Raw genomic sequence first — 24,991 nt, forward strand, 5'->3', positions numbered from 1 at the left:
GGCCACCGCCGGCCTGGCTCGAGGGAGAAGAAAGTTTCTGCTCCGTCCAGCTGCACCGGCCTTCCCCGGTCGGGTCTCGGGTGTGGCGGGATTCAGGCGCTTCGCTATTCCGCTGCGATCTCACATGCTGAACCTGACGAGGGGCTGGGGTATTTTCTGTGGTCCCGAGGGGAGGGGGGCCAGGAGGGTGTCCTCCCGCTTGGAAAGGCCTGAGCTCCGGGCGCAGAGCGGGTGAAGGGCGCCTCTGGTAGGCGCGCGGGCTGGTTTTCCTCCGCCCTTTGACCGCAGAGCCGGTCGCCCACCCCTGGGGTAGCCTCTAGAGGATCCAGGCCCCAGACTCGCTTCAGATCTGCCCGCAGCCCTGGGCCCCACGCGGGAGGCCGAACCCTGAAAGGCGCAGAGCTGGAGTACCACCGTGGCGGAGCTGGGGAGGGTGGAGGGGGCGAGTTATTCACAGTCAGAAGACCGTGTTTCCAGCGCTGCTTTGAAAACAAATCCTCGGGCGGGCTTTCGGGGCTCGGGAAATGCGAAGTCTTTAGCAGACGTCTACACTCGCACTCAGAAGCTCGCGCAGGCTCCTCGTTAGAGACACAAAAACACCCGACCCCGAGACACGCTCCGCCGCAGGAGAGACTCCTGACTGGGTTGGGGTCCGTTGCGCGGCACCTCTCGGGCCACACGGATTTCTCGGGGTCCCTCTCACGTCCCAGAACCGACCTGCCCAGCTCTCCAGCCTCGCCCCACAGTGAAGCCATCGTTCTGTCTCCTTCAGGAACAGGCACCAAGATTTCCCCACCCCTGCCAGGCCCACCGGGTCCAAAGAGGTCAGAAAGGGGGGCTACAGATTTTCCTCCACGAAATGCCCGAAAACGACGCAACAAATTAAAATCTCTTCTCCACACATACAATCCTTTTTCTGCTGGGTTTAGTCCCTTTTTCTTGCTAGAGGAAGGAAAGAAAAAAAAAAAAAGCAAACGACGACAGGGCAGGGAGGTAGGGACGGGGTAGAAAAGGTATCATTGACAGCCCGATGGAAGAATAATTTGAATAACTGTGGGAAAGTGTGGGGGAAAAACTTAAAAACCTTACGTCTTAACCCAACGGCAGCGGCAGCCGGGCTTTGGACCCCTCCCCGCCCGCCTGTACCCCCCTCGGCTAATCACCCTCATTAGGAGCCTCATCACCGGCCTAATGAAAGCAAACCGTGTGGAAATCGCCGGTAAACAGTTGGGTCTGTGCTGTAATTAATTCAGTGTCTCTTTTAATCAAACTGAAAGGAATCGGGCAGTGGCTTGCGGAGCCGTGACATCACCCCCAAAATCGGCCAGAGCCAATCAGCGTCATCACTCCGGGGACACGTGGGCGAGTCCCCTTAAAAACACACACACACACACACACAAAACACAACGGGAAAAAAAAAAAAAACGAAAAAAAAAAAAAACCCAGCCCCAAAGTAAAAGTGACACAAGTTCATTTTTTAACGGAAGGGGGGGAGGCGAAGGCGCGCGCGGAGGACAGGCGGAGAGCTGCAGCCGCGGAGCCGGGAGGCGCTGTCCACGGTGCTGACGGGGCCCCCGTAGCGGAGGGAGCGCGGAGAGAAGACCTCCCCGGCCAGGTAGAGCGTCATGCGCCGAGGGCCGCCGCCGCCGCTATCCGCGGTGCTGACGCCGCCAGGTGCGCTCCGATACCCCGGCTGGTAGCGCCACTCGCGCCCTCTGCTATCCGCGGTGCTGACCCCGCTGCCCTCGGCCACCGCTCGCCTGGAGGAAGAGTGCAGTTTGGATTTTTTTTTTTAAACCCTTCTTTATTTAGATTCCAGCGTCTTCGCATCTCTTCTGTGCCAAAGGGGAGCTCAGGCCGTCCGTCTCCCCCTTGGCTCTCCCCAACTTGGCGCACCCTCCCTCCCTTTTCTCCCTGACACTCCCACCACCCCCCCTCGGCTCGGCGGCTCGGCGCGATGCTGCAGAAGACGCGCTGAGCCCTTTTGGATCTAATGCGCAGAGGAGGTTGGCCCAGAGCTCCTGGGCTCCCCCAAGGCTGAACTCCATCCAAGGTGCCCGCAGGCTCCCTGCCCGCCTTCCCCATGCCAGCCCGCAGCTAGGGGCAGGGGCAGCGGCGGCTGGGGTTGGGGGTGGGTGGGGAGCTTTTGGGGAGGACAGGTCGCAGCTTGGCTATGGAAGGCTCCAATGGCTTTGGGATCGACTCCATTCTCTCCCACCGAGCCGGCAGCCCCGCCCTTCCCAAGGGGGACCCCTTGCTCGGGGACTGCCGCTCGCCCCTGGAGCTGAGTCCTCGCTCAGAGAGCAGCAGCGACTGCTCTTCACCAGCCTCGCCAGGAAGGGACTGTCTGGAGACGGGAGCCCCGCGGCCTGGCGGGGCTTCGGGACCAGGTTTGGACTCCCACCTGCAGCCTGGGCAGCTCTCGGCCCCAGCCCAGTCTCGCACCGTGACCTCCTCCTTTCTGATCAGGGACATCCTTGCCGACTGCAAACCGCTTGCGGCCTGTGCACCCTACTCTAGCAGCGGGCAGCCGGCCGCTCCTGACCCTGGGGGCCGTCTTGCGGCCAAGGCTGGGGAGGACTTTAGAGACAAGCTGGACAAAAGTGGCAGCAACGCCTCATCGGACTCTGAGTATAAAGGTAAGAAAACGGGAGGTGAAAACCTAAGGGAGGGGGTGCTCTATGTCTGAACACTGGTATTAAAGCTGGAGTGCACACACATGTGGACACGCACATGTTCACCTGGCGCTCCCCCCAGGCCCAGGCAGAGCCGTTGGTCTTATCTGAAGCTTTCAGTCAGCCCTGTGGTTATGCTTTTGAGCAACAAAGAGTCCAGCGGAGACAGCGAGGAGAGGAATTCTGTGTGACCCAGAAGAGATTCCCGAAAACACAAGGCAAACTTTCCAAACTTCGGCTGGGACTAACCAACCCTCCGGTGGGCAGAAGCAAGTTCCTCTTAGGCCAGTGGCTCTCTGGGAAAAGACCTTGCAGAAGCAATGGAAGACCCAATGGGTTCTACTCGAATGCTTTTTTATAAGGGGGAAACCCTAGCAGGAAATTTCAGTTGGAGCCCTGAGAACAGTCAATTTTCCACCCTTTAATTTGAATATCCAGGTGGGGAGGGGAATCCAGCTTTCCCTCCCATTGGCCCCCCAGTGTGATCTGGGTCCAGGGAATTGTGCAAAAGAAATGCTCACTTCAAAGTAGAAACAGCAGTCGGGCAGGCGGCTGGCTGGCTGGGATCGGGTTCAGAGGTCTCTGCGCTCACCCGACTGTTCTCACTGGATTTCATTTGAAGTACCCTGAGCAATCAAATTTGGGCTGTGTGTGTGTGAACCAGAGATCCCCCAGCACCCAGCCTATACTGGGGTTGCAGGACCCTATACTTGCTTTTTCACCCCGTGAATCTTTCCATAGTTTCCTTTCCATCCTTTCTTAACCAGGGGGCTGAAATCAGCACTAAGAGGAAAGAGGGAAGGAGGAAGGAAAGAAGAAAGAAAGGAAAAAAGGAAGGAAGGAGAGAAAAAAATTCCTTAATTTTGTTTCTCATCCTGGCCACTGCCTTGACTTTAGGTCTTTGGTGAGGCCAGAGGCACGAAGTTCTTTCTCAGGGAGAAGTCAGGAGGCAGGAAGGGAAGGAGTTTCAGAGCCCTGTGTCCCCATCCAGCAGAAAACGAAGGGCTGTTCAGAGCTTTTTCAGCCTTATAATTAATTCCCAGAATGCTCTCCATGAGATAAAACTTTCCCATAAAGCCAACTTCTGTATTGTCTTGGGGGCCCTACATCTCCTGACCCATATTTGCACTGCTGCTACTGCTAAGTCGCTTCAGTCATGTCTGACTCTGTGCGACCTCATAGACAGCAGCCCACCAGGCTCTGCTGTCCCTGGGATTCTCCAGGCAAGAACACTGGCGTGTGTTGCCACTTCCTTCTCCAATATTTGCACTAAGTCATCACAAAAATTTAGGAAGACTCATTTAACACTCTCCTCCCAACCAAGAATTCGTTGTGGACACGCCCTGACCTCAAACCAAAACCCATATGGGGCCCCACTCCACATCTCATTCCCTCCTCCGCTGCCCCAGGCAAGCAGTGGAGACTCCAAGGTCTCCCTGGGTCGGCTGTGCTAGATGGGCAGGTTGGGCTGGAGCTGGAGGAAGGGAGTCCAGACGCCTGTGGCCCAGAGACCCCTGCTCCTCCCCCCAGGTCTGTTTAGAGAGACAAGGAAAACTTGCCTGGGAGAAAGACAGGTGTGTGGTGGGGAAGTGAAGGGAAGCAAGGGAGGCAAGGTAAATATATATGTGTAACACCATATTTTATTATTTATAATTCTCAACAACACCCAGATTTATGGTTAGAGTAAGCCGCAAGACTCCCCGCACGGCGTGGTGCTGGTGAAAGAGTTTGGCTCGTGTCCCTTTATTTTTTTTGCCCATAGGTGGGATTTTGAGTCAAGGTTTCGTTTAAGATAATTGGAATATCAGTTTTCTTCTCTTGTCCCTGATGATATCTGATCAGCGAGGTGATGAGGCCCGGCTGTCGACATATCACTTAAATAGGGTTGGAGCTGAGGACAGAGGAAGGTCTCCCCCACCCCTAGGTACCCCACGTTTGCATCAATAAAGCCTCAGATGAAGGAGAGGAAATAACCACCTCCGGAGCATTTCTCAAAGGCGACCCGGGCAGGAGACCTTACTGAGAGACAGACAGACACGTGGGGTAGGCAGCTAAGTGACTCCCCTATCCACCCACCATGCGAAGAGTCCCTCCTCCAAGGAGGGCACGCAGGGAAGGTCAGTCCCATCCCGAGTCTGGCATCAAAGGTTCCTCAGCATAACATTTAAAGAAGCTGAACCGGGCTTTGAAGTCAGGCGTTCTGCAGCGCACGGTCTGGCTCGCAAAAGCCGATATCTACGGAGAAACAAAACTGGCACTGCGCTCCCAGCGGGCAGGGTCGGTGGGCCTGGAACTCTCAGGCGCTGAGATCGACTGAGCCTGCTTCTTCGGAGGTTGAGGCTGGACACTGGCGAGTGTGTATCTGAAGGCTCCAGCCTACGCCCAGGAGAGGAATTAGAGAAAAAGCCCCAGGAGCCAACCCATTCTTCTGGACACCCCAAACTCAACCTCCACCCCCCAACCTTGGAGCTCAGTCCTGAGAAATGGGTTGTTTTTTTTGTTTTGTTTTGTTTTTTTACAAATAGGCCAGACAATTAGGTCAAAAAATAAGTATTCCACAATATCAAGTTAGAGGTTTGGATAATCGTTTCCTTGAACTTGTTCAAACTTTACCTGCCTGGCATAGACAGAAAAGATCTCCCCATCCTAACAGATCCCCATCTCCTGAGGCAGCCTTGCCCCAGAGTGGCCCGAGTCCAGGAGGGCAGGGAGAGGCTGGCGAGCTGGTCTGGAGGAGGCAGTGGGAAGGCGTGGACCCCGCTCACCAGCTTCTCATGGTTTCTCACAGCTAGCACTCTCCGGGCTCACCCGCTGGGGTATACCCGGTGACCGGCACCCTCCCAGTCTCGAACCGCTTTCTGGTTGAAAAGTCTTGCTCCCTCGTGGCTCAATTAACCGGATTATTGTTTCCTACAGAGAGAAATCAACTCGCATTCAGCTGAACCCTGCCACTGCAAACGCCACGCTCAATGAAACGCAGCATAAAGGAAAAATAGAGAAAAAGAGGGAGGGAAGCCCCATGCCCATTTTGGAGAGATGGTCTCTGGTTATATCATCACTTTAGGGAAAGAAGGAGGGAGGTCACTGAGCTTGCTCGAGCAAGTGTGCATTTTCGGTGCAGTCAACTCCGAAGGAAAGTCCTGGGGACAAAAGAAACCACATTGTCCAGTCCCATCCTTGAGACTCAGGGACCCTGCTGTTGTGTCTCGACCTTCGGGCAGGGTTGGGGGGAGGGAAACACACGGCAGCTACAGTAGGCAAATGACAAGGACACGCAGGCCTCAGAGATGTGTGCATCCGAGGGGCTAATGCGTCACTTATTTTTCCAAAACGCTTTGTACTCCCAGATCGGGCACCTGGCAGTTCGCATTTTGCGCCGTGCGCTGTTTGTAGCTTAAGAAACAGGGGAAACTATCCCTATAGATTCGCGCCCACACAGGGGCCAGGCGAGACGTGGGTGTCCTTCAGGACCACCGTCCACTCCAGGGTGAACAGGTTTTTGTCCCTTGACGTTGGGTCTTCTCCCCAGACTCTGGCCCTCAGCTTCCTCTCTTCCTGGCCCATATGCAGCCAGAGAATCGGGGGGCACAGTCCTAAACCCCGGAGCACGCACAGGAGCAGCCCACCGGGCTGGAACTCCTGGGTCCCCTCCCCACTGCTCCCCTCCCCTGGCAGTTCCACCCAGTCGGTCCACTAATCCCTCCAGGGAGCGCCCGCGCAATGTGGGAGCCGGGTCGAGTTCTCCCTCGGCTTTGGGTTACTTCTCCCCGGAGGTGTCGATCCTCCTCGGTCTGGGGGCTGGGAGGGCTCAGCCCTGAGCAGCTTTGCCGCGGCCCCACGGGCTCGAGTGCGGCGGGGCCACCGCCGCCGGGAGACGCATTTACAAGACGGTGAGGGCCGTCGACTGGGGCAGGAGGGTGGCGAGGCTGGGCCCTGATGCGCGGCTGTGTCTCCGCAGTGAAGGAGGAGGGCGACCGGGAGATCTCCAGCTCCAGGGACAGCCCCCCAGTGCGCCTGAAAAAGCCTCGCAAGGCGCGCACGGCCTTCACCGACCACCAGCTGGCGCAGCTGGAGCGCAGCTTCGAGCGGCAGAAGTACCTGAGCGTGCAGGACCGCATGGAGCTCGCAGCTTCGCTCAACCTCACCGACACGCAGGTCAAGACCTGGTACCAGAACCGCAGGTGAGGCCCCCTCCCCTCTCCTCCCCGCCCCTCTGCGGGACCGCCGGGGCAGGGGTCTGACGGGTCTGACTGCCAGGAGGACCTCTGAGCTCTCCCATTCTGTGAAACTGGGACAGTGAGGTCTCTGACGGAGAGAAAGCCTTGCCTGAAGCCCACGGTGAGGGAGAGAGACAGGACTCGATCAGGTGGACAGATGGACATGTGGACCACGGGAGGTCCAAGCCTGCCCACCCTGGCCACGTCCTACCATCTTCCTCCAGCCCCGGGCAGCTGCTAGGGGCAGAGGGGCTGGCACTGAGCTTTCCTGGGATTCTTCAGGCCTCCTCAGTCTTTCTAGTCCTTGAAACTCAAGGAGGGAAGGGGCCCAGCCCGAGCTCCTTGGGGCCTGGGGGACCGGAAAATTGGTGCTGGGCACTGGCCTCAAACCTGGTTTTCCTAATCTTCCTTCCCAAGACAGTCGCAGGATGAAGAGAAACACAAACGCGTACAACACACACACAGCCACACGCTCACATCGATAGAACTCACTAATACATACAGACCCACAGTCACCCGCACACTCTTAGCGGAGGCTGGAATGTTGCTTTCCATAAACAAGCTCAGAACACGCTGCCCCATTAATAATAAATACCGATTACTGCTCCGGGCATCAATAATTAAGGCCCGTTACAGTAATTACACAATTATGATGATGATGAATAATTCAGACAGGAAAACGGGGGTTGGTGTGGCTGAGTCCGACTCCGGGGCTGCCTCGCCGGCCAGGTGCACCCAGGAGTCCGGCCGCAGCCTTGGCAATCAGCGTGGCCTCGGCTTCCTTGCCTTCCCCCAACCCCAGCCGGCACTCGTCTGGCGGCCTCTGGGCTTCAGGACCGGACGGACTGCGGGGCTGGCCCCAAGCCTCGGACCTTAGCGCGGGGTGCGGCGGATGCGTCCGTGCGCTCTTCCTTTGCAGTCGCTGCCGTCTCTGGCCCGCGGGCTTCCGCAGAAGCGTGGCCAACTGGGGTCCCGCGACGGGTGGTCTCCTCCGGGCCGGTGGCGCGGCTGGGAGCATCAACCGCGCCCCCTTCCCCCGCTAGCGGACCGACCCCCGCGCCCCCCGCGGCCCTCTCCAGGGTGATCTTTCTTTCCAAGGCCTCTCCAGGGGACCGATGCACGGGGGCGCGGGGCGGGATGGTGGGGAGGGAGTGGAGAGCTCCGACATCCCTCTACAAGCGCCCCGTCCGCGATGCCCTGCGCGGAGTGTGGCGAGCTTAGACCCTGGGCTTTGGGGATAAGACAGCCTAGCTTAGAACCCGGGGTCTCCTCTTTCTAGGCCGTCCTGAGATCTGACCCACCCCTCAGTTTTCTTATCTGAAAGCGGGGATGACAGTCATGGAAGGTTCGTGGAAGATTAACAGCATTGATGCCTTTAAATACGCGAGAACGGTGCCCGGCACCCTGTGATTTATTGAAATGAACGAATTAGTGGGCTCCCTCCTGGCCTCTCTGCAGGCGCTCCGGGGCAGGCACTCTGAGGGGCAAGGGTCTCCGACTGCCCCAGTCCTGATCCCTGCCTTGTGCGTTTATTTCGGTCCCTAGGACTAAGTGGAAGCGACAGACGGCCGTCGGGTTGGAGCTGCTGGCCGAGGCGGGCAATTATTCGGCGCTCCAGCGGATGTTCCCGTCGCCTTATTTCTACCCGCAGAGTCTGGTTTCCAACCTGGATCCCGGCGCCGCGCTCTATCTGTACCGCGGGCCCAGCGCACCGCCGCCCGCGCTGCAGAGACCTCTGGTCCCTCGCATCCTCATCCACGGACTCCAGGGCGCCAGCGAGCCGCCGCCGCCGCTGCCTCCCCTGGCCGGCGTCCTCCCGCGCGCCGCGCAGCCTCGGTGAACGCCCGCCCGCCGGCTCGCCCGCCCGGGCGCACCCGGCCCCCCGCCCCGGGGCTCCGCGCTGGCTCCCTTCTTCCAGCCTCTGGGAGGGCGCGGGGTTACACGCCTCTTCCCGGGGCGGGGGCGAGGGAGGGGCTCCCCGACCGGCCCTCCCTGGCGTCGGGCCCAGCGTCCTCAGAAGGGCCAAATACCAAGTCTTCTAAGGCCAGGACCCCCGGACTGAGTCCCCCTGACCCTCCCCGCCGTCCTCTCTCCTGGTCACTCCATCAGGGAGCCTCTTCCATCGCCGGTGTACATGTGTCCCATCCGCCCAACCCCCCTCCCCCACCACCGGCGCGCCCCCTCGCCCCTCCCGGGAGCAGGCGGGCCGACCCCCTTGCGGCGGCGCTCTCCCCCTTCCCGCTCCAGCTGTACACCGTGCCCTCGCCCCGCAGCCCTGACGCGGAGGAGAAGGGGAGTGCGGAGCCCCCTGCCCCGCGCCAGGGCCGCGGCAGAGCTGTACATACCGTGTGCAAAGTGTATATGAAGTTATTTATTCGTGACCCATCAGCCCGTGACTGTGTCTGTGAATCAGTGAGTCTGTGGCCTGTGCCCACCCACCGCCCGCCGTCCCAGGCGGGGCAGGCCGAGGCCAGGGGACTTGCCCACCCACACCCCAACCCCCGCTTCCAGCCTCCGTCTGGGGGACAGCCAGACCCCTCGGGTTCTCTCTTTTTTTAAATGTCGAAAATAAACTTCTTACAAATGACCAGGCGCTTGTCCCCGCGCTCCGTTGGTCGGTCCGCGCTCGGCCCTCCCCTATTCCTCCTAAAGATTCCTTTTCCGCTTCTGGGACTCAGGCTCTTTTCACCCTCAGTAAGGAAGCACTGTGACTCGCCTCCCTCTCCTCCTGGGAGCTGCGGCAGGGGGCCAGGCGTGCCCCCTCCCGGGCCTCAGTCTTCCCATCTCTATAGTGAGGTGAGCGCGCGGCTTCCCCACCTGCTCCTGCCTCTCCATCTGGTTCCGCGCTGCTCAGCCGGTCCCGGGGGCCGGGATGGGGTCAGCGCCCAGGCTGGCTCGGCTGCGGGCCGGGCTGTGCCCTGGCTGAGCCGACTCATCTGGCCGCAACAAGGGTGCCGGCAGCTGGTGACCAGCAGGCCGGGCGCAGGGGCCGACAGATGGGCTCCGAGGCTGCTTCCCCCGTGGGCCCCTCCGCCCTGCGCCCAGCCGCGCGCATCAGAGGCGGCGAAGCAGCTCCCGGCCCCTGCCCCGGGTAGGACCTGACGAGCCCTCGCTGGGGAACCCCCGACTCCCCCATCTTCTCATTGCCCCTTCACCCCACGACCATGTTGGGGACACCACCCAGAGGGAAGCCGACTCCCGTGTCTGCCCCGGGGCCCCAGCCTCTGACTCCAGGTCTCTGGGCAAGGATTTCAGTCTCCAGCCAGACTCCAGACTTCACTTTCCTGTTCAAAGGGCCAAGGTCACCTCCTGGGGACCCACTGCTCTCAGGGGAGGTGGGCTCAGGTGGTCCCCTCCCACACACCACCTGCAGCTCAGACTCCCAGGAGGCGCCTGGAGCTGGGAAGTTTGGGGGCCCAGCAAGCCCAGGCCCTCCCGTTTTGTGGCGGGACTGCTCTGGGAGAGGACTGCCTGGTGGAGGAGGGGTGGGGTTCGGATTCCACTCTTGACTCCCCTCCGCTGGCCTCCGCTGTTTCCTGCCGCCTCCCCGCCAGCACCCTCTCGCCACCCCTCTTCTCTCCTAGGGTGCTGAGGGTATTATTCTAATTTTGCCAAATGCACAGCAGCTAATTAAGTCAAGAAGCCCCTCGGCTTTCGAGTTCTTTTGCATGTGAATGGGGGTTGGTAAATCCTCAGCTCTGGCTGGGGGCGGGGGGGGGGGGTGGGCAGCGAGGGGGGACTGTCCCCAACTCAGGGTTAATGAAGTGGGAAAGAAGTCTCTCACAGCCTCCTGCAAACAAACCCCCCCCCACCCCCATGCAACACACCCTGCCCAAATCCTACATGGATTGACTTAAACCCAGGGGATAAGTGCTTTAAATTAATCTCATTGAATAAGAATGAGACCAAACAAAAGTCTTTAAAATCATATTAAAAACCTATCAAAGGACAACTTGCACGGGTGTGCTTTTCATTTTGTGCAAGGTAAGGAGACAGACTGGAGCAACCACCCTTACATTTACACAGCGGCCGTGTAAACCACAGACACATTCCCAACTATGTAATTGTCCTTGTACCTCCGAGCTGATTTCATATCTTACACTAATGAAGAACAAGGCTCCCCGACAAGTTTATAATTACAGTATTTTAAATTGTCCTGCACTTCCCATCTGTAATAATAACTTTACAACCTCCGCAGTGAGGTGGGCTTCGGTTTTCATCCATTTAGAAGGCTAAATCGGTTTCTCTGTTCCCAACCCTGGGGGCTGGGTGAACTCTCCCTTAAGATAGAAAAAAAAAAAAAAGAATGAATGTGTGAGCCCCCCAGCAGGCAAGACAATAGGAGAGGCACTGAGAAAGCAGCATCTCAGCGCCTCCCCTGACCCACTCCCACCCTCCCTTATAAACCTAGACTCCAAGGGGGCAGGGGCAACAGTTGAAAAGAAGTTGAGATTCCCCTAGCAGTCTTGTTGCGAGGCTTCTGAGCCTGTTTGAGAAGTCGAGCTGATTTTAAGGGGTGCCCGGCCGCCTCCACGCTGAAAGGCTTTGCTCTGAACTCCTCCTCTGGTGGAGCAGATTAAGAGATAAGGCGTCGTGGTCATGCAGGCAATTTAACAAGACCAGTGGAGCGCCCTTTGCAAGGAGGGCAACTTCTCCAGTGGAAAAAAAAGAAGCCTTAAATTTCTGTCTCCTGGAAGTGAAGGTTAGATTCTAATGGCTTCCGCTGACTTTCCATCGAAGGGCTCAAGTGCTAAATACCAAGGGTGCTAGCAGTTTGGATACACCTGCCTTAAGGGGCTCTCATCAACTCCTCTCTCTTCCCTAAATCTCACCTCCCTTCACCACAGGGGGGAGAAAAAAATCAAAGGAATCCACTGGGCTTTGTCAGAATGTCCTTTGCTGAGAGTCGGTAGGCTCTGCTTCTCTGAAAAGTGGAAAATGCTGCTTGCATTGCATCAGCACGGCCTTCCTTAATCACTCACCGAGGGCTCTCTGCCCTTCGGTGCGTGAGAATGGGGGGCCCTGTGAAGAAGTGCAGCCCATAAGGGTTGCAAACATGAAGATGTCTGGGATTCAAAAAGAGCATTTTACAAGCCCATGAGGGAAAAAAGCTTTAGGCTGCAACATTCCATGAAATGTCCAGATTCTCTGACTTCTAAATATGGGGATCAGGTTTATGAGACAGAGAAAGAGGTAAGTTTGGGAAATTAGAAAAAGAGGCAGGATTAGAAATACACACAAAATTAGGATATGTACAGTGGAATTAGGCTAAAGCTTTTCCTAATTGATGCCTGTAATGTATAATGTGTCAAGAGCCATAATAAGAGAGAAAGAGATTTATTTTAAGGTTATTTAAATTTAGATAATATTAACCCTAAATCTGCTAAATCCATGTTTCTTTATTAACTGGGGGTAATACATTGATTCTACTTAGAAACAGGCCCGGACAGCATCCATGGCAAGAAACCTTCACTTAAGTCTCAGCACATGAAGAGAAAGTTTCAGTCTCAGAATTAGTTACTTAAATGCTTTGCAGGGTCCTGGCACTTCTGCCCGCTCCCAGGAACGCAGAACTCTGCAGATTCCTCCTTTCATGGAATGAGTACTTTGGGGGGGGGGGGGGAGGCGGGGAAAGCAGGGTTTCTCTTTGATCATTCCAGATCACTGGAATTAATCCTCTCTCACACAGCTGGGTTTTGTTGACAAAGTTTGATCCCGCCTTTTCTCGTCCCAATCTTGTGGACCCTCACATACGGAAATAAAAAGTAGGTGGCAGATTTACCCAGTCAGTACCGCGTGTGCTGCAGGTGTATTTATTTATCATCATTGTTACAGATTAATTCCGATGTGACAGCCAAGTCTCTGAGGTCACATTTTCCCTGCACTGGTGGGCCAGGGCTTATGAAACTCACCCTCACCTTCAGGACACGTCCCTTCTGGTGTGATATCCACCCATGTTCACCTTACGCCTGAGGGATAGAGGCCAGGAAGCCTCTCCGCTCCCCACGGCCCCAGCAGACTGCTTTTGCCTGGGTAACTCTCACCGTCCTCGTAGGGTCCTTGAGCTCACGTGGCTCTGGAGGGGCTACTGAAGGGGGGCCTCCACACTCGTGCTAGTAACTTCAGAGGCTGGGGAGCTGAGAACGAGAGGAGAGGTGGAGAGAAGAGAACACTGCCCGGGGACAGGGAGGGGCCAGGAGGCTCTGCCTCCCCTCTTCCGTGGGCCACTCTGGAGTCACCCCGCGTCCAAGTCTTACATTTATTGGGAAATCAATACGCCCCGGGGGGTTCTCTTTCAGACCTCCCAGAAAACACAAAGGGGGAGGGGCAGCTGTGGCCTGGGCCACAATACAGACCCCGAGCCTTTCTGGAACTCAAGATGGGAGAAAACGCTCAGGACATTGGTGCCTTTTGACTTCAAAGGCAAACTAGAAAAAGGCAACAGTAAATCAATTAGCCCCAAGAAAGTACGTTTTCCCCTTGACAAGGACAGAGCATCACAGGTGAGTGCATGTGCGGGAACTGAGACCCCGGAGGCATTTGTGACCCACACCAAACGCTCATTTGGTCCTTTTTAATAAAGCATTTGTATACATCAAGAAAACGATCTGATAGTCTTTTCTCTTTACCAATTCCAGTTTTTAAAATCCGGTTTTACAAAATTCAGGCTAACATATGTGTAGAGGGTAGCTTAAAGTGAAAGGTGAAACTTCTTCAGAACGGCATCACCAGGCAGGATCCCCTCCCGGTGGGTGCCGCAGGACGTCAGGATTTACATTAAGTGATTAAGTGCTCATGTGATCTACGGGCAGTGATGGAATACATCTGAGAGGGGTCTTACACAAGGCAGGTTAATCAGATAATCCACCCCTTGCTGACCCCCGCCCCCGCAGGGACGGGGGGCTGCAGGGGGTGGCGGTGGCACCCTCAGGTCTCACGGGGCTCCAGGGTCCACCCTGAGGCCCCGTCATATGCAGGCAGAGGTTAACATACTTTCTGGGACATCTCCCTGTCCCTCCGGGAGGCCTGGGGGCGGTGGGGGGGTGGTTTTAATCTGTTCCCTCGGCAGAGGCTGGGCCCGGGTTTCGGGCGGTGCCGCGGGGCTGGCTGGCCGGGCCCGAGCGCGTGTTCTGCTTCCTGACCTTGGCGCTGCCGGTCTCCATCCCGCTGGCGTATTCGGAACGCAAGATTTCAGCAAGGCGCTGCTTACTCTGGGTCTTCTTCCTCTGAAGGTCAGGCCTGAGGAGCAGTGACAGTGGTGGGGGAGGGGGGGAGGAAAGGAAACTTTATTATTATTTTTTTTCCTTCTCCATTTGGGAAGAGGCGGATGGCAGCTGGTTCCAAGAGTGCGGAACTGACATTTTTGTATTAACAGAAGTACAATCCCTTCAATAGCGCTTGTTTTGATATTCTATGCACCGCAAGATTAGATACGCTGCTGACAGATTTTCATAACGGTGGCAAAATATCACGGCATTTTTAAAAGTGAGGCTTTGTTCTGTGTTGTTTTCAAGGAAAGAAAAGAATGAAACACACACATACTCTGATGGCAAATGAGGTGTATGATACAGCAGTTTGCCAAAGGATGGGGGGAAACCCACCCTGAAACTCACAACACTGCACGCCGGTGCCTGGGAGTGGCTCCTGGGAGCCCCCTGCCCTTGGCTGCCTCCTGGGGACCCGCCTGGGAGGCCGGCGGGGGCTGGGGTGTCTGCCACCGACACCTCCTCCCTGACTGCAGAGCCTCTGGTAATAAAAATCATTTCTGACCCTAAAAGCCCCGCACCCAGGTGTGCCCGGGCAGACGGCGGCGCGGCGTCTGCACTGGGGATGGACCCAACCCGCACGGAAGGTGCCGAAGCCTGAAAATCAATGTCAGATGGTGAATCCTAGTAACTGGTTTCAAAAGGCAGCCGCTTCATCATTTATTTGATCAGAAGATCAGAGGGGGAAATTTGTAGAAGTTCAAACGTACACAGAAAAAATGATTATGAAGACTGAAGAGTAAAATAATGCTTCTTAAGACAGGATTTTATCCAGAACAACAGGGTCATCACCAGAGGATCCGTCTCGCTGTGCCCGCAATGCCTTCAACCCTGAGGTGGCAACGGCTTGGGCTCTTACGGAAGGCAGACGCTACCCTCTGCTATCTGCATCGACAGCATTCCCTCTGCTGTAAAATCAGAGGATACATCAGACTGAGAAGAAGTAAAACAAAACTCCTTCAAAGCCCAGGAAGTAACGACGAGACTAATGCTGTGCCGGCAACGTGATTAGGAAGTCTGTAACCAGGTCACACTCACACTGCGGGGGGCGGGGTACACGCGACGGTGGGGCTAACCCATGTCAGTCACACAGTGGTTTCCACTGTCACCAGCAGGGAGGCACGCAAAGCCAACCCGTGCTGGGAAGCAGACTCGAGGCCGGGGATAACAGTGCCCTATGGTTAAGGGCAGGCGTCTGCGGTAACACGGCTGTGTGTCAGTGCGGGACAGCCTGGCGGGGAGCTCAGAGATGGCGGGGGGAGGACTGTCACTCCACAAGGCAGGCTCGATCACCGTCTCAGCTACAGACGAGGAAACCAAGACCGGAGGAGGGGAAGCAGCCGCCCCAAGACCACCCACCTCCCAAGAGCATGAGCCAGAGGCAAACACGGGCCGTGGACTCAAGCCTGAGCCCCTCCCACCAGAAGCCGGTCCAGGGTGGAACCACCGGGCGGGCAGGAGGGCCCAGCGGGGTCAGGGATGACAAACCACCACGTTTGACATGGAGGAGGCCTTCGCGTCTCACAGGAATGTTTCAGTGGGGCGATGCGGGCAGAGGCTGGACGACAGAGGGAGCCGTGAGGGGAGAGCTGCAGCGTGAAGGGGGGACCGGGGCTGGAACGCTGCTCTGTCACTCACTAGCTGAATGACGCTGATGGGGGACTCGGGCTTCCGCATCTGAAAAATGGGGACGATCCTTGAAATGTAGTTCACAGGCTTTGTAAACATGAAAGAGAATAAGACATGGAGTGCTGGCTGGTGGCTGGCACGTGAGCTGCAGACAACCACAGTTAAAACCAGGGCAGCTGAAATCCAGAGAGGCCAAGTGACTCCCGCCAGGCTACTCCGGAGCTGGGACTGACTCTCGGGCCTTGACATCGGCGCTGCGCTCACCCTTTCAGACGGGCAGCGGCTCTAACCTCCCGGGCCCTGGTGGAGGTTCGTCCATGCTCGGGGCTCATGTGCGGGTGGCACTGAGCGGGAGATCGGCCTGCAGCTGAATGCACCCAGCGTGTTCCAAACGGAATGCTGCCAGTTCCCAGGCGTGCAGTTTATTTTCAGTCGGGTGACATGACAGACAGACTGGAAAGGTTCTGACAAGAAGGAATGCCTTTTCTCCCCTTCTTATTTAAAGCCAGGTATTCACATCGTGTATAATTTTAAATGTAACAACCCGAGTTTCAAAATATGCAAAAGTTCAGTCAAAATATCCTCCCAGCAGCCTAAGCGCTACCGCTCCGATGTGGACTCATGCCACTGCTACGGCGACATAAATAACCGGCATCTGACTGGGCACTGATGCACCAACTGCCAACAGCGTGGGCGCAGAGCAGGACCGCGGCCTGCGGCCAGCCCGGCGCGCGGCAGCTGCCTGTGCTCGGGCCGCTGGGCTCAGACCCGGCGTCAAAGGGCACGGCGAGGCGGGTGGTGTACCAGTGTGCGCGCACACACACGCGCGCGTGCGATGTACCAGTGTGCACATACACACACGCGCGCGTGCGATGTACCAGTGGGTACACACGCGCACGTGCGATGTACCAGTGGGCACACACACACACGTGCGATGTACCAGTGTGCACACATACACACATACATGTGATGTACCAGTGTACACACACACATACACGCGTGCGATGTACCAGTGGGTACACACACACACACATGTGATGTACCAGTGGGTACACACACGCACGTGCGATGTACCAGTGTGCACACACACACACGCGTGCGTGCAATGTATCAGTGGGTACACACACACGCGTGCGATGTACCAGTGGGTACACACACACACGTGCGATGTACCAGTGTGCACACACACACACACGCACGTGCAATGTACCAGTGTGCACACACACACGCATGCGTGTGATGTACCAGTGGGTACACACACGCACACACGTGCGATGTACCAGTGTGCACACACACACATGCGATGTACCAGTGTACACACACACACACACGTGCGATGTAACAGTGGGTACACACACACATATGCATGTGATGTACCAGTGTGTATACACACATGCGTGCGATGTACCAGTGGGTGTACACACACATGTGCGATGTACCAGTGTGCACACACACACATGCATGCGATGTACCAGTGGGTACACACACACACACACATGTGATGTACCAGTGTACATACACACACACACACACGTGTGCGATGTACCAGTGGGTACACACACACACATGCATGTGATGTACCAGTGTGTACACACACACGCATGCGATGTACCAGTGGGTACACACACACACATGCATGTGATGTACCAGTGTATACACACACACAGTGTGATGCAAAACTGTACACGTACATGCACGTGCAATGTACCAGTGTATACACACACACACACAGAATGTGATGCATAACTGTATACACACACACGTGTGATGTACCAGTGTATACACACACACAGTGACACATAACTGTACACACACACGCGTGCGATGTACCAGTGTATACACACACACACACAGAATGTGATGCATAACTGTATACACACACCGCCCCCTGGGCCCCCCCTCAGTCTGCCTCCAAGTCATGGGAGATTGGTCCTTCCTGGCTGACAAACTCAGCCAGGCCTGGGCTGGGAAGGTGACCTCTGAGGGGTGGCTCCTGCCCTTGATCCAGGCCTGGGGCTGTGGAGGGTGACCTCTGGTGGGTGGGCTGTGCCTTGATGAGGAACATTTCTCAGGATCTCCGAATCTACCCTGACTGAGGCAGAGAATGCTGGCAGAAAGCTGGATGTGCTAGTCTTGAGGTTATGTTCTCAACACTTCCTAAGTATTTTACGATTTTACTCTAATCGCTATTCTTCCGACTTGAGACCCAAACTCCAACTCTTGAGAGACGGTCCAGAGAGCAAACAGGGGGTCCTGCCTTCCAGGCCGGGACCTCTTCTGCAGGAGGAAGGGCCTCGGAGTCGGCCCTGTACAGGTTCCCCCTGCTGACACCCTGACGGGACCCTCCTTTCACTCAGCCAGCTCGCCGCCTGCTTTTCCTTTGTTCTGGGGCCCAGCGCCCAAACGGACGAAGTACAGATGGGAAGATGAAACGACGGGTGCATGGGGCCTCGGCTCCTTCTCCTGCCAAGCTGCAGTTCTCCCAGAAAATTGCCAACTTTCTTGCCCTCCTTGCCCTCCAAATACCCAAGCCCCTCTCAAGTGGGCGTCCTGAGCATCCACCGGAGTAATCCCGTAGTTACCAAGCAACAGATCAGTTTATCTAACCACAGGGAACTCCCTTGTAGTGAAGGCTGGATAACCCCCCCTCGGTTACCAGGCTGGATTACCCAGCAGGACAGGCAGATGCCACTTCCACTGCCAATGAGGTGAAATCGCAGCCTAATTAGGAAATCAATACGCCTGGGAGGATGACCACTGAAAAAGACAGCTCTCAGGACCTTCTCCCAACGTCACCAATAAATTCAGAGACAACCATCCTAGGTAAAGTCAGTCTAACACATGGCATGCTTTTGCAGGACAGAACTGTAAATTGTATCAGAGGATAACAGATGCATTTTTATGTATTGTCTAGCCTCTCAATATTTTACATTTTACAGCTTTAGGATCATGCTTAGAAAAGTCTTCCTCATTCCAGCTTTTTAAAAATATTCAAGTATACTGTCTTTCTTGAAAGGAGATCAAACTAGTCAATCCCAAAGATCAACCCTGAATATTCATTGGAAGGACTGATGCTGAAGCTCCAATACTTTGGCCACCTGATGCGAAGAGCCGACTCATTGGAAAAAACCCTGATGCTGGGAAAGACTGAAGGCAAAAGGAGAAGGGGACGACAGAGGATGAGATGGTTGGATGGCATCACTGACTCAACGGACACAAGTTTGAACAAACTTCGGGAGTTGGTGACAGACAGGGAAGCCTGGCGTGCTGCAGTCCATGGGGTCTTAAAGAGTCAGACACAATTTACCAACTGAACAACAACAATTTTCTTTGAGCCTGCTACTGCTTTAATTCTATCTAGATTTTGTTTTGGTTTATGGTAGGATGTGGCAAATTCAACCTTTTCTTCACAAGAATTATCCAGTTTCCCAGTCACTGAACAAGAACTCTTTCCCCCATGGTCTTGAAATCTACCTCTAGAACATTCCTTCAGACGTTCAGAACACTTTTTGCTGGTCATATTTAGAGAGTACATGATAATGGTGATGGTGATGATGACAAGGTGGCCAGTTAATAGGTCCACCAAACATATTAACATACAAGCGAATAAGAACTATCGGGGTGTTCAGCAAATTTAAATATGAAAGCAAGTCAAATCATAGCCACTGAAAAGAAGGCTTGAGGCCGCCTCCAGGTTTGCACCCTCCCGCCTGGCCCCGGCCCTTGCAGATGAATAAAGGCCCCGAATCTGAGGGGGGTTAGGTGGCTCTTGGGTGACAGTGAGAGTGGCTGATAACTCCAGGTAGAAGGTGACATGCCATCCTCCATGTGCAACAAAGTCATTTAGGTACAGAACCCACTAGTGTGGATGGGAAGGTCAACCCACTGAAGGGACACACGCTGTCAGATCTCTGACAGCCATGGAAGAGGAAGGAAGCGCATCAGGGCTCCTTAACCCCGGCTGCTGTTTCGGCAGAGACAAGCACTGGTGGGCAGCCTGTCTTGAGGATGCCTTCTCTGCGGTATCTTAGAATCAAACCAACTCGAGCGTCTGTAAAACTCCTAGGGCCCCAGAAGACACTGCATTCCGGGGAGCCCTGTTAGAGCGGTACATGCTATCCCAGCAAAGAGCATGAGTGTCTCGTGGACGCAGAGATGGAGGAAAGGTGGGTCTCGGCCTCACCTGAGGACCAGCCCCCGTGAGGAGCCGGGGCGGGCGGGCGTCAGGCCGTGTAGGTCCCAGGTGACCAGCAGGGAGATGTCGGCCTGCCCTGCTGCCTGGAGAGGTGCCGTGCTGGAAGGGGGGAGAGACAAAGCCCAGAGACGGCCGGGGTCTGAGAGCCCTGAGTGAGAACCCCAGAAATGCGTGGAGCTTTGGGGCTACCTGAGTGCCAGAAACTTTCCATGGGTCCCAACAGGATGCAGGCCGAGGACTCTGATGGTCCTGCTGGAGCCCAGCGTGCCCTCCCCTGACAACCCTCTAGAGTCGGCGGCTTCCTCTAGGCTGAGATGTCTTACACGTCAGGAAGGGCCTCCACAGGGTGGGGCAGGGGTTACATGAAGGGAAAACAAAGAGCGCTTTATAAAGTCTAATTATCTGTGAAACTGTCAAGAAGGAGACACACAGGCTGGACATGGAAATGATGACGTTTTTGGAACTGGTGTGACTGCATCCTGTGAATACAGACTGAGACGGATGAGCTAGGGGCAGGATTCCGGCGCCAGTCCCTCTGGGCCTGTCCTGCTCAACACTATTATCAGTGACTTGCATGACATTACGAGGCGTGTGTATCACACCTGCAGACAAGAAGCCAGCAGGGACAGCTAACACAACGGGCGGCAGGACACCCATGACACCCCAGCAGGCCAGAAGGATGGGCTCGCTGAAAGGTGACCCTGGACTGGGGCCACTGGAGGGCTTGCTGGTGGGTCAGAGAAGGAGGGTGGTCTGGATCGTCACACCTGCACACAGGCAGGGGCTCAGCTGCCAGGAGTTTCCGCCGGAACTGCGGGCTCACCTGCCGCCAAGGATGGGAGAAGCTCCAGTGTGAGGCCAGGAGGCCTGGGTGTGCGTCACCACCCTGCCCCGCACTGGGGAGGGCCAGTCCCTGAGGACACGGAGGGCCAGAGGAGGAGACCCATGGCTCTACGTGAGTCCGGCTGGGGCTGAGTGCCACATGGGCGGCAGCCGTGACCCCTGCTGCCACCACTGGCTGTGGTGGCATGCGTAACCGCCCTCCTCTCTGGGCTGGCCGGTCTCTACTGCACGTTTAGGCAGGTGGATGAGCCAGATTTTGAAAAGAACCTGGGTGGAGAGAAAAGCCACCCAGATGCCGGGCTGGGCGTGGGGCAGCTGGAGGCGCTGGGGCAGTGCAGTCTGGGCCCGGCCGCCAGGGCAGAGCCACCTCGGGTGGGGGGAGGATCCAGCACCATCCTGAAGAGGTCGTGGAACCTACTCTCTGAGTTTGGCCAAGGTACCTAGTTCTCCCAGCGCCAGTCTGCTCATTTTCAAAGGATGAAACGAACTAACAAATCAAAGTGAGTATCAGAGAACCTATCGTGAAGGCACTCAGAAAATGTTAACTATTATTATTATCAGCAGCAAGAAGAAAGGAGATGAGGGGCGTCACCAGATACCTGACGCGCTGTCAAGTGGACCCAGGGCGGCTTTGATCCATAACACCACCCTGTACTGTTGTTTGTAAATCACGCACATTCGGCATTTCAATCCTATAGACTAAAGGGTAGAAGATGAAAACGGTCACTTTGGGCTTATTTCAGGAGCCCCAACTAGTGAGCAGGGCCCGCCCTGGAGGCTGTGAGCACCCTACCTCCACCAGGAGCTAGAAAACACAGGCCTTACAGAAGACCAAGGAGCTCTGTGATCGGCGGCACGGGGCTCGGGCGGGCGGGAGCGTTCAGGAGGCGTCTGTGAAGCTTGCACTTTCTGTTCACAGGCTCAGAGAGAAGCGGGCAGGGGAAGGAACAACATTCACTGGACAACGACTCCAAGCCCAGCCAGGTGCCGCGTGTCCGCCACCTCTCCCCACACTCCACACGACCTGATGAACCAAGCCCCGGCCCCTTCCCCCTGCACCCTCTGCCTAGAGTGGGAAGGAAACGAGAGAAAAAGTTGGACCCACATCTTGCCCGCAGCTGTCTCTTCTCAAAGATCTGTCTCAGGAGCAGAAAGCTTCTCCAACCCACTCCAGGAGGGTTTGCTGCTCTGCTGGCTTCAAATCAAATCCTTCCACATAGGCAAAAAAAATCTCCTGCTCTAAGTCTGCTTCTCCTGTTACACAGAGAATTATCTGTTCACAAGGAAAAAAAAACACCCTTCACAGAATCCATCTACCTGTTACTCAGCCCAATACCGACTCCAGAAGCCAGAAGCTTCTTGAGGGTGCACGCAAGGCAGCAAAGCACCAGGCGGGCTCTGGGATTGCCCAGAGTCGGGGCCACGTGCCTGGGCACCTCACTTCCTCACCAGCTAGTTACTGGGGACACAGCCTGGAGCGGGGGCCTGGTGACGTCTCTGAGACCATGCACACAGACTCCACACAGCCAAGGGCACACACGTGCCCTTGGGAGAAATGCTGCTGCCACCAGCCAAGAACAGAAAACTCACAGGCAAAGAGCCACACACCACACCCCAGGATGTTGGTTCTCAAACCACGTCCCCCTCCTGGGCTGTTCAGTGGGTAAGACATCCCTCTACACTTCAGACTGCTGCCGGAAACTCAGGACCACAATGCAGAGCACCTCTGAAAAAGACCTGGAGGTGTTTCGTGTGGGTCCTAACCAGACGGAAAGGCTCTGGGTCATAAAACCAGAGAGGACATAGAGGGTTGGAGACGTGAAGGAGCCCGAGGAACGTGGGGACAGGCGAGAGGAGGGGAGTGGTCGCCTTCAGGGGAACGGAAGCTGTGTGAGCAGCACATGGAGAACCGGGGGACCGGCGTGCTCCCTCCTGACTCATCCATCGGTCTGAACTAAGGGAGCTTCCAGCCGGGACAAGGCGACGGAGGGCTCGTCTGGCATCTGCTGATGCGTGCTGGGCCGGCCACATCTGATTCCTGCGCCAGGAAGGCGCCAACAGTGAATGCGACCCTCCCAGCAGCCTCCCGGGAGAGGCGGGCTGGGCTCCTGCTCTCTGCTGTCAGTCCAGACTGCTCGCCTGAAAGTGCGCCCTTGGTTCCTGCTGTCTGCAGGTGACCCAGGTGTGGAGGAAGTGCAGGGTCACTGGGAAATCCCACTAATCGCCTCATTAGCCGGGTGGGGACGAGGGGGCGTGTGCTCCACGAGGAGGCAGAGAGCTGGTAATTGCACGGTGTCAGGTAGGAAAAACCAGGGGTAGAAGCAAGGGCCAGATGCAAAGGGGCGCATGTGCAGGGCTGTCATCACGTGGAGCTTGGTTGTGGTGGAGGGCAGGGAGTGGCCGACAGCTGCACCAGGGTGCTGTGAGCAGGAGGGCCAGCTCTCTGCAGAGCCCTGCCTGCAGGGCTCAGCCTGCCAGGGCTGCCCGTGAACATGACCGGGGACTCAGTAAACACATCATCCCCGAGCGATCACGGAGAACCCGGGTTCTCCTCCCAGAAGAGACCCAGCCACTGACCACAGCACTGGTCCTGCCCCGTGTCCCAGTCTGGATGTTTCTTCTTCATACAAATGTCCCAGAGAGACAATCCAGTGAAGGCTTCAAGGCTGCCCTTGACACAGAGGCCAGGAGAATATACTCTTGTCTACACCCTGTGTAGACAACCTACCTACCCAGGTTCTACGTGAAAATTCTCTTTTAATCCTTGTTGTTGAGTCACTAAGTTGTGCCTGATTCTGCATCCCCATGGACTGCAGCACACCAGGCTTCCCTGTCCTTTACCATCTCCCAGAGTTTGCTCAAATTCAGGTTCACTGACTTGATGATGCTATCTATCATCTCATCCTCTGCCGCCCTCTTTTCCTTCTGCCCTCAATCTTTCCCAGCCTCAGGGCCTTTTCCAGTGAGTCAGGTCTTGGCATCAGGTGGCCAAAACACTAAAACTTCAGCTTCAGCATCAATCCTTCCAATGAATAATCAGGGTTGATTTCCTTTAGGATTGACTAATTTGATCTCCTTGCTATCCAAAGGACTCTCAACTCTCCTCTAGCACCACAATTTGAAAGCATCTATTCTTTGGCACTCAGCCTTCTTTATGGTCCAACTCTCACACCCATACATGACCACTGGATTGGAAAAATCATAGCTTTGACTATACGAACCTTTGTCGGCAAAGTAATGTCTCTACTTTTTGATACACTGTCTATGTTTGTGATAGCTGTCCTTCAAGAAGCAAGTATCTTTTAATTTCATGGCTGCAGTCACTGTCCACAGTGATTCTGGAGCCCAAGAAGATAAAATCTTAATCCTAACTCATCTTCAAACCACAAGTTCATGCGACAAACTCCTTACTGCCCTCCTGTGTTGAGGACACCCCATCACCTGCTCTGAGAACACACTCTTCCAGGTCCCCAGGGGCTGACGTGGTCTAGATGTTCCAGGTTTGACAGTCAAGTTCAGGTACACTTCCATCTCATTCTTTAGGATTCCAGACTTCCTTCAGGCTAAGGTCCAGCAAACTGACCCTCCACGGGGCATCTGCTCTGGTCTTGTCCAGGCTGGTGGAGGCCCCCATTGCAAACCCACTCGTCTTCACATTCTGCAGGTCAGTCCCCATGCCTCCTCCACTGTGACATCGGGCAAACAGGGCCAGAGGCTTGGTTCTTCTCGGGACTGCTTCATGCCATGAGGAAAGTGACTGCATGCTTGTTCTCTCAGGACGGACTAGCCAAGGAGTGGTCAGGGCTCCAAAAAGCAGGATTTGCTGTTTGCTGGGCTCATGAAACAATTAAGAGGCATCGGCCTGGCTCCCATGCAACAATTCCTCTTTTCTCTTCCCTTTGTGTCTTCCTCTCAGGATGACGGCAGGCTCTGAGGTTCCAGTCATCTATTCGAAAATACTTCCCGAGCGCCTACAATGTGCCAGGTCAGTGCTGGGGCTGCGATGAGGAAAACCAGACAGAGCTTCCACCCTGAGCTACATGGAGGCAGAGGAGGAGCAGACTCGACCCATACACGCAGACACCACACACGGCAGATGGCTGTGGCCACAGCAGTGTGTTGAGGGGTGGTGAGGTGTCCGCCCAGGCAGGAGGGCCAGAGAAGGCT

At 55.8% G+C, this 24,991-nt stretch overlaps 2 protein-coding genes across 2 annotated transcripts in view; one reads left to right on the top strand and one right to left on the bottom strand.

Moving 5' to 3' along the window:
* Positions 1-1,441: 1,441 nt before the first annotated feature.
* BARHL1 (BarH like homeobox 1) lies at positions 1,442-8,741 on the top strand. The gene is made up of 4 exons (XM_043470540.1): positions 1,442-1,674; positions 1,813-2,639; positions 6,634-6,856; positions 8,438-8,741. Exons 2-4 carry the CDS (start codon positions 2,174-2,176, stop codon positions 8,730-8,732), a joined length of 984 nt encoding a protein of 327 aa, XP_043326475.1. The 5' UTR covers positions 1,442-1,674; positions 1,813-2,173; the 3' UTR covers positions 8,733-8,741.
* Positions 8,742-13,451: 4,710 nt separating this feature from the next.
* The window catches only part of DDX31 (DEAD-box helicase 31), a 74,416-nt gene continuing 62,876 nt past the window's right edge, over positions 13,452-24,991 (bottom strand). The window contains exon 20 of the mRNA XM_043469936.1: positions 13,452-14,131. Within this exon, the coding sequence (XP_043325871.1) occupies positions 13,942-14,131 (190 nt within the window). The 3' untranslated portion in view covers positions 13,452-13,941. The remainder of the gene's footprint in view (positions 14,132-24,991) is intronic.

This window comes from Cervus canadensis, chromosome 5 (genome assembly GCF_019320065.1).
Source record: "Cervus canadensis isolate Bull #8, Minnesota chromosome 5, ASM1932006v1, whole genome shotgun sequence".
NCBI lineage: Eukaryota > Metazoa > Chordata > Mammalia > Artiodactyla > Cervidae > Cervus > Cervus canadensis.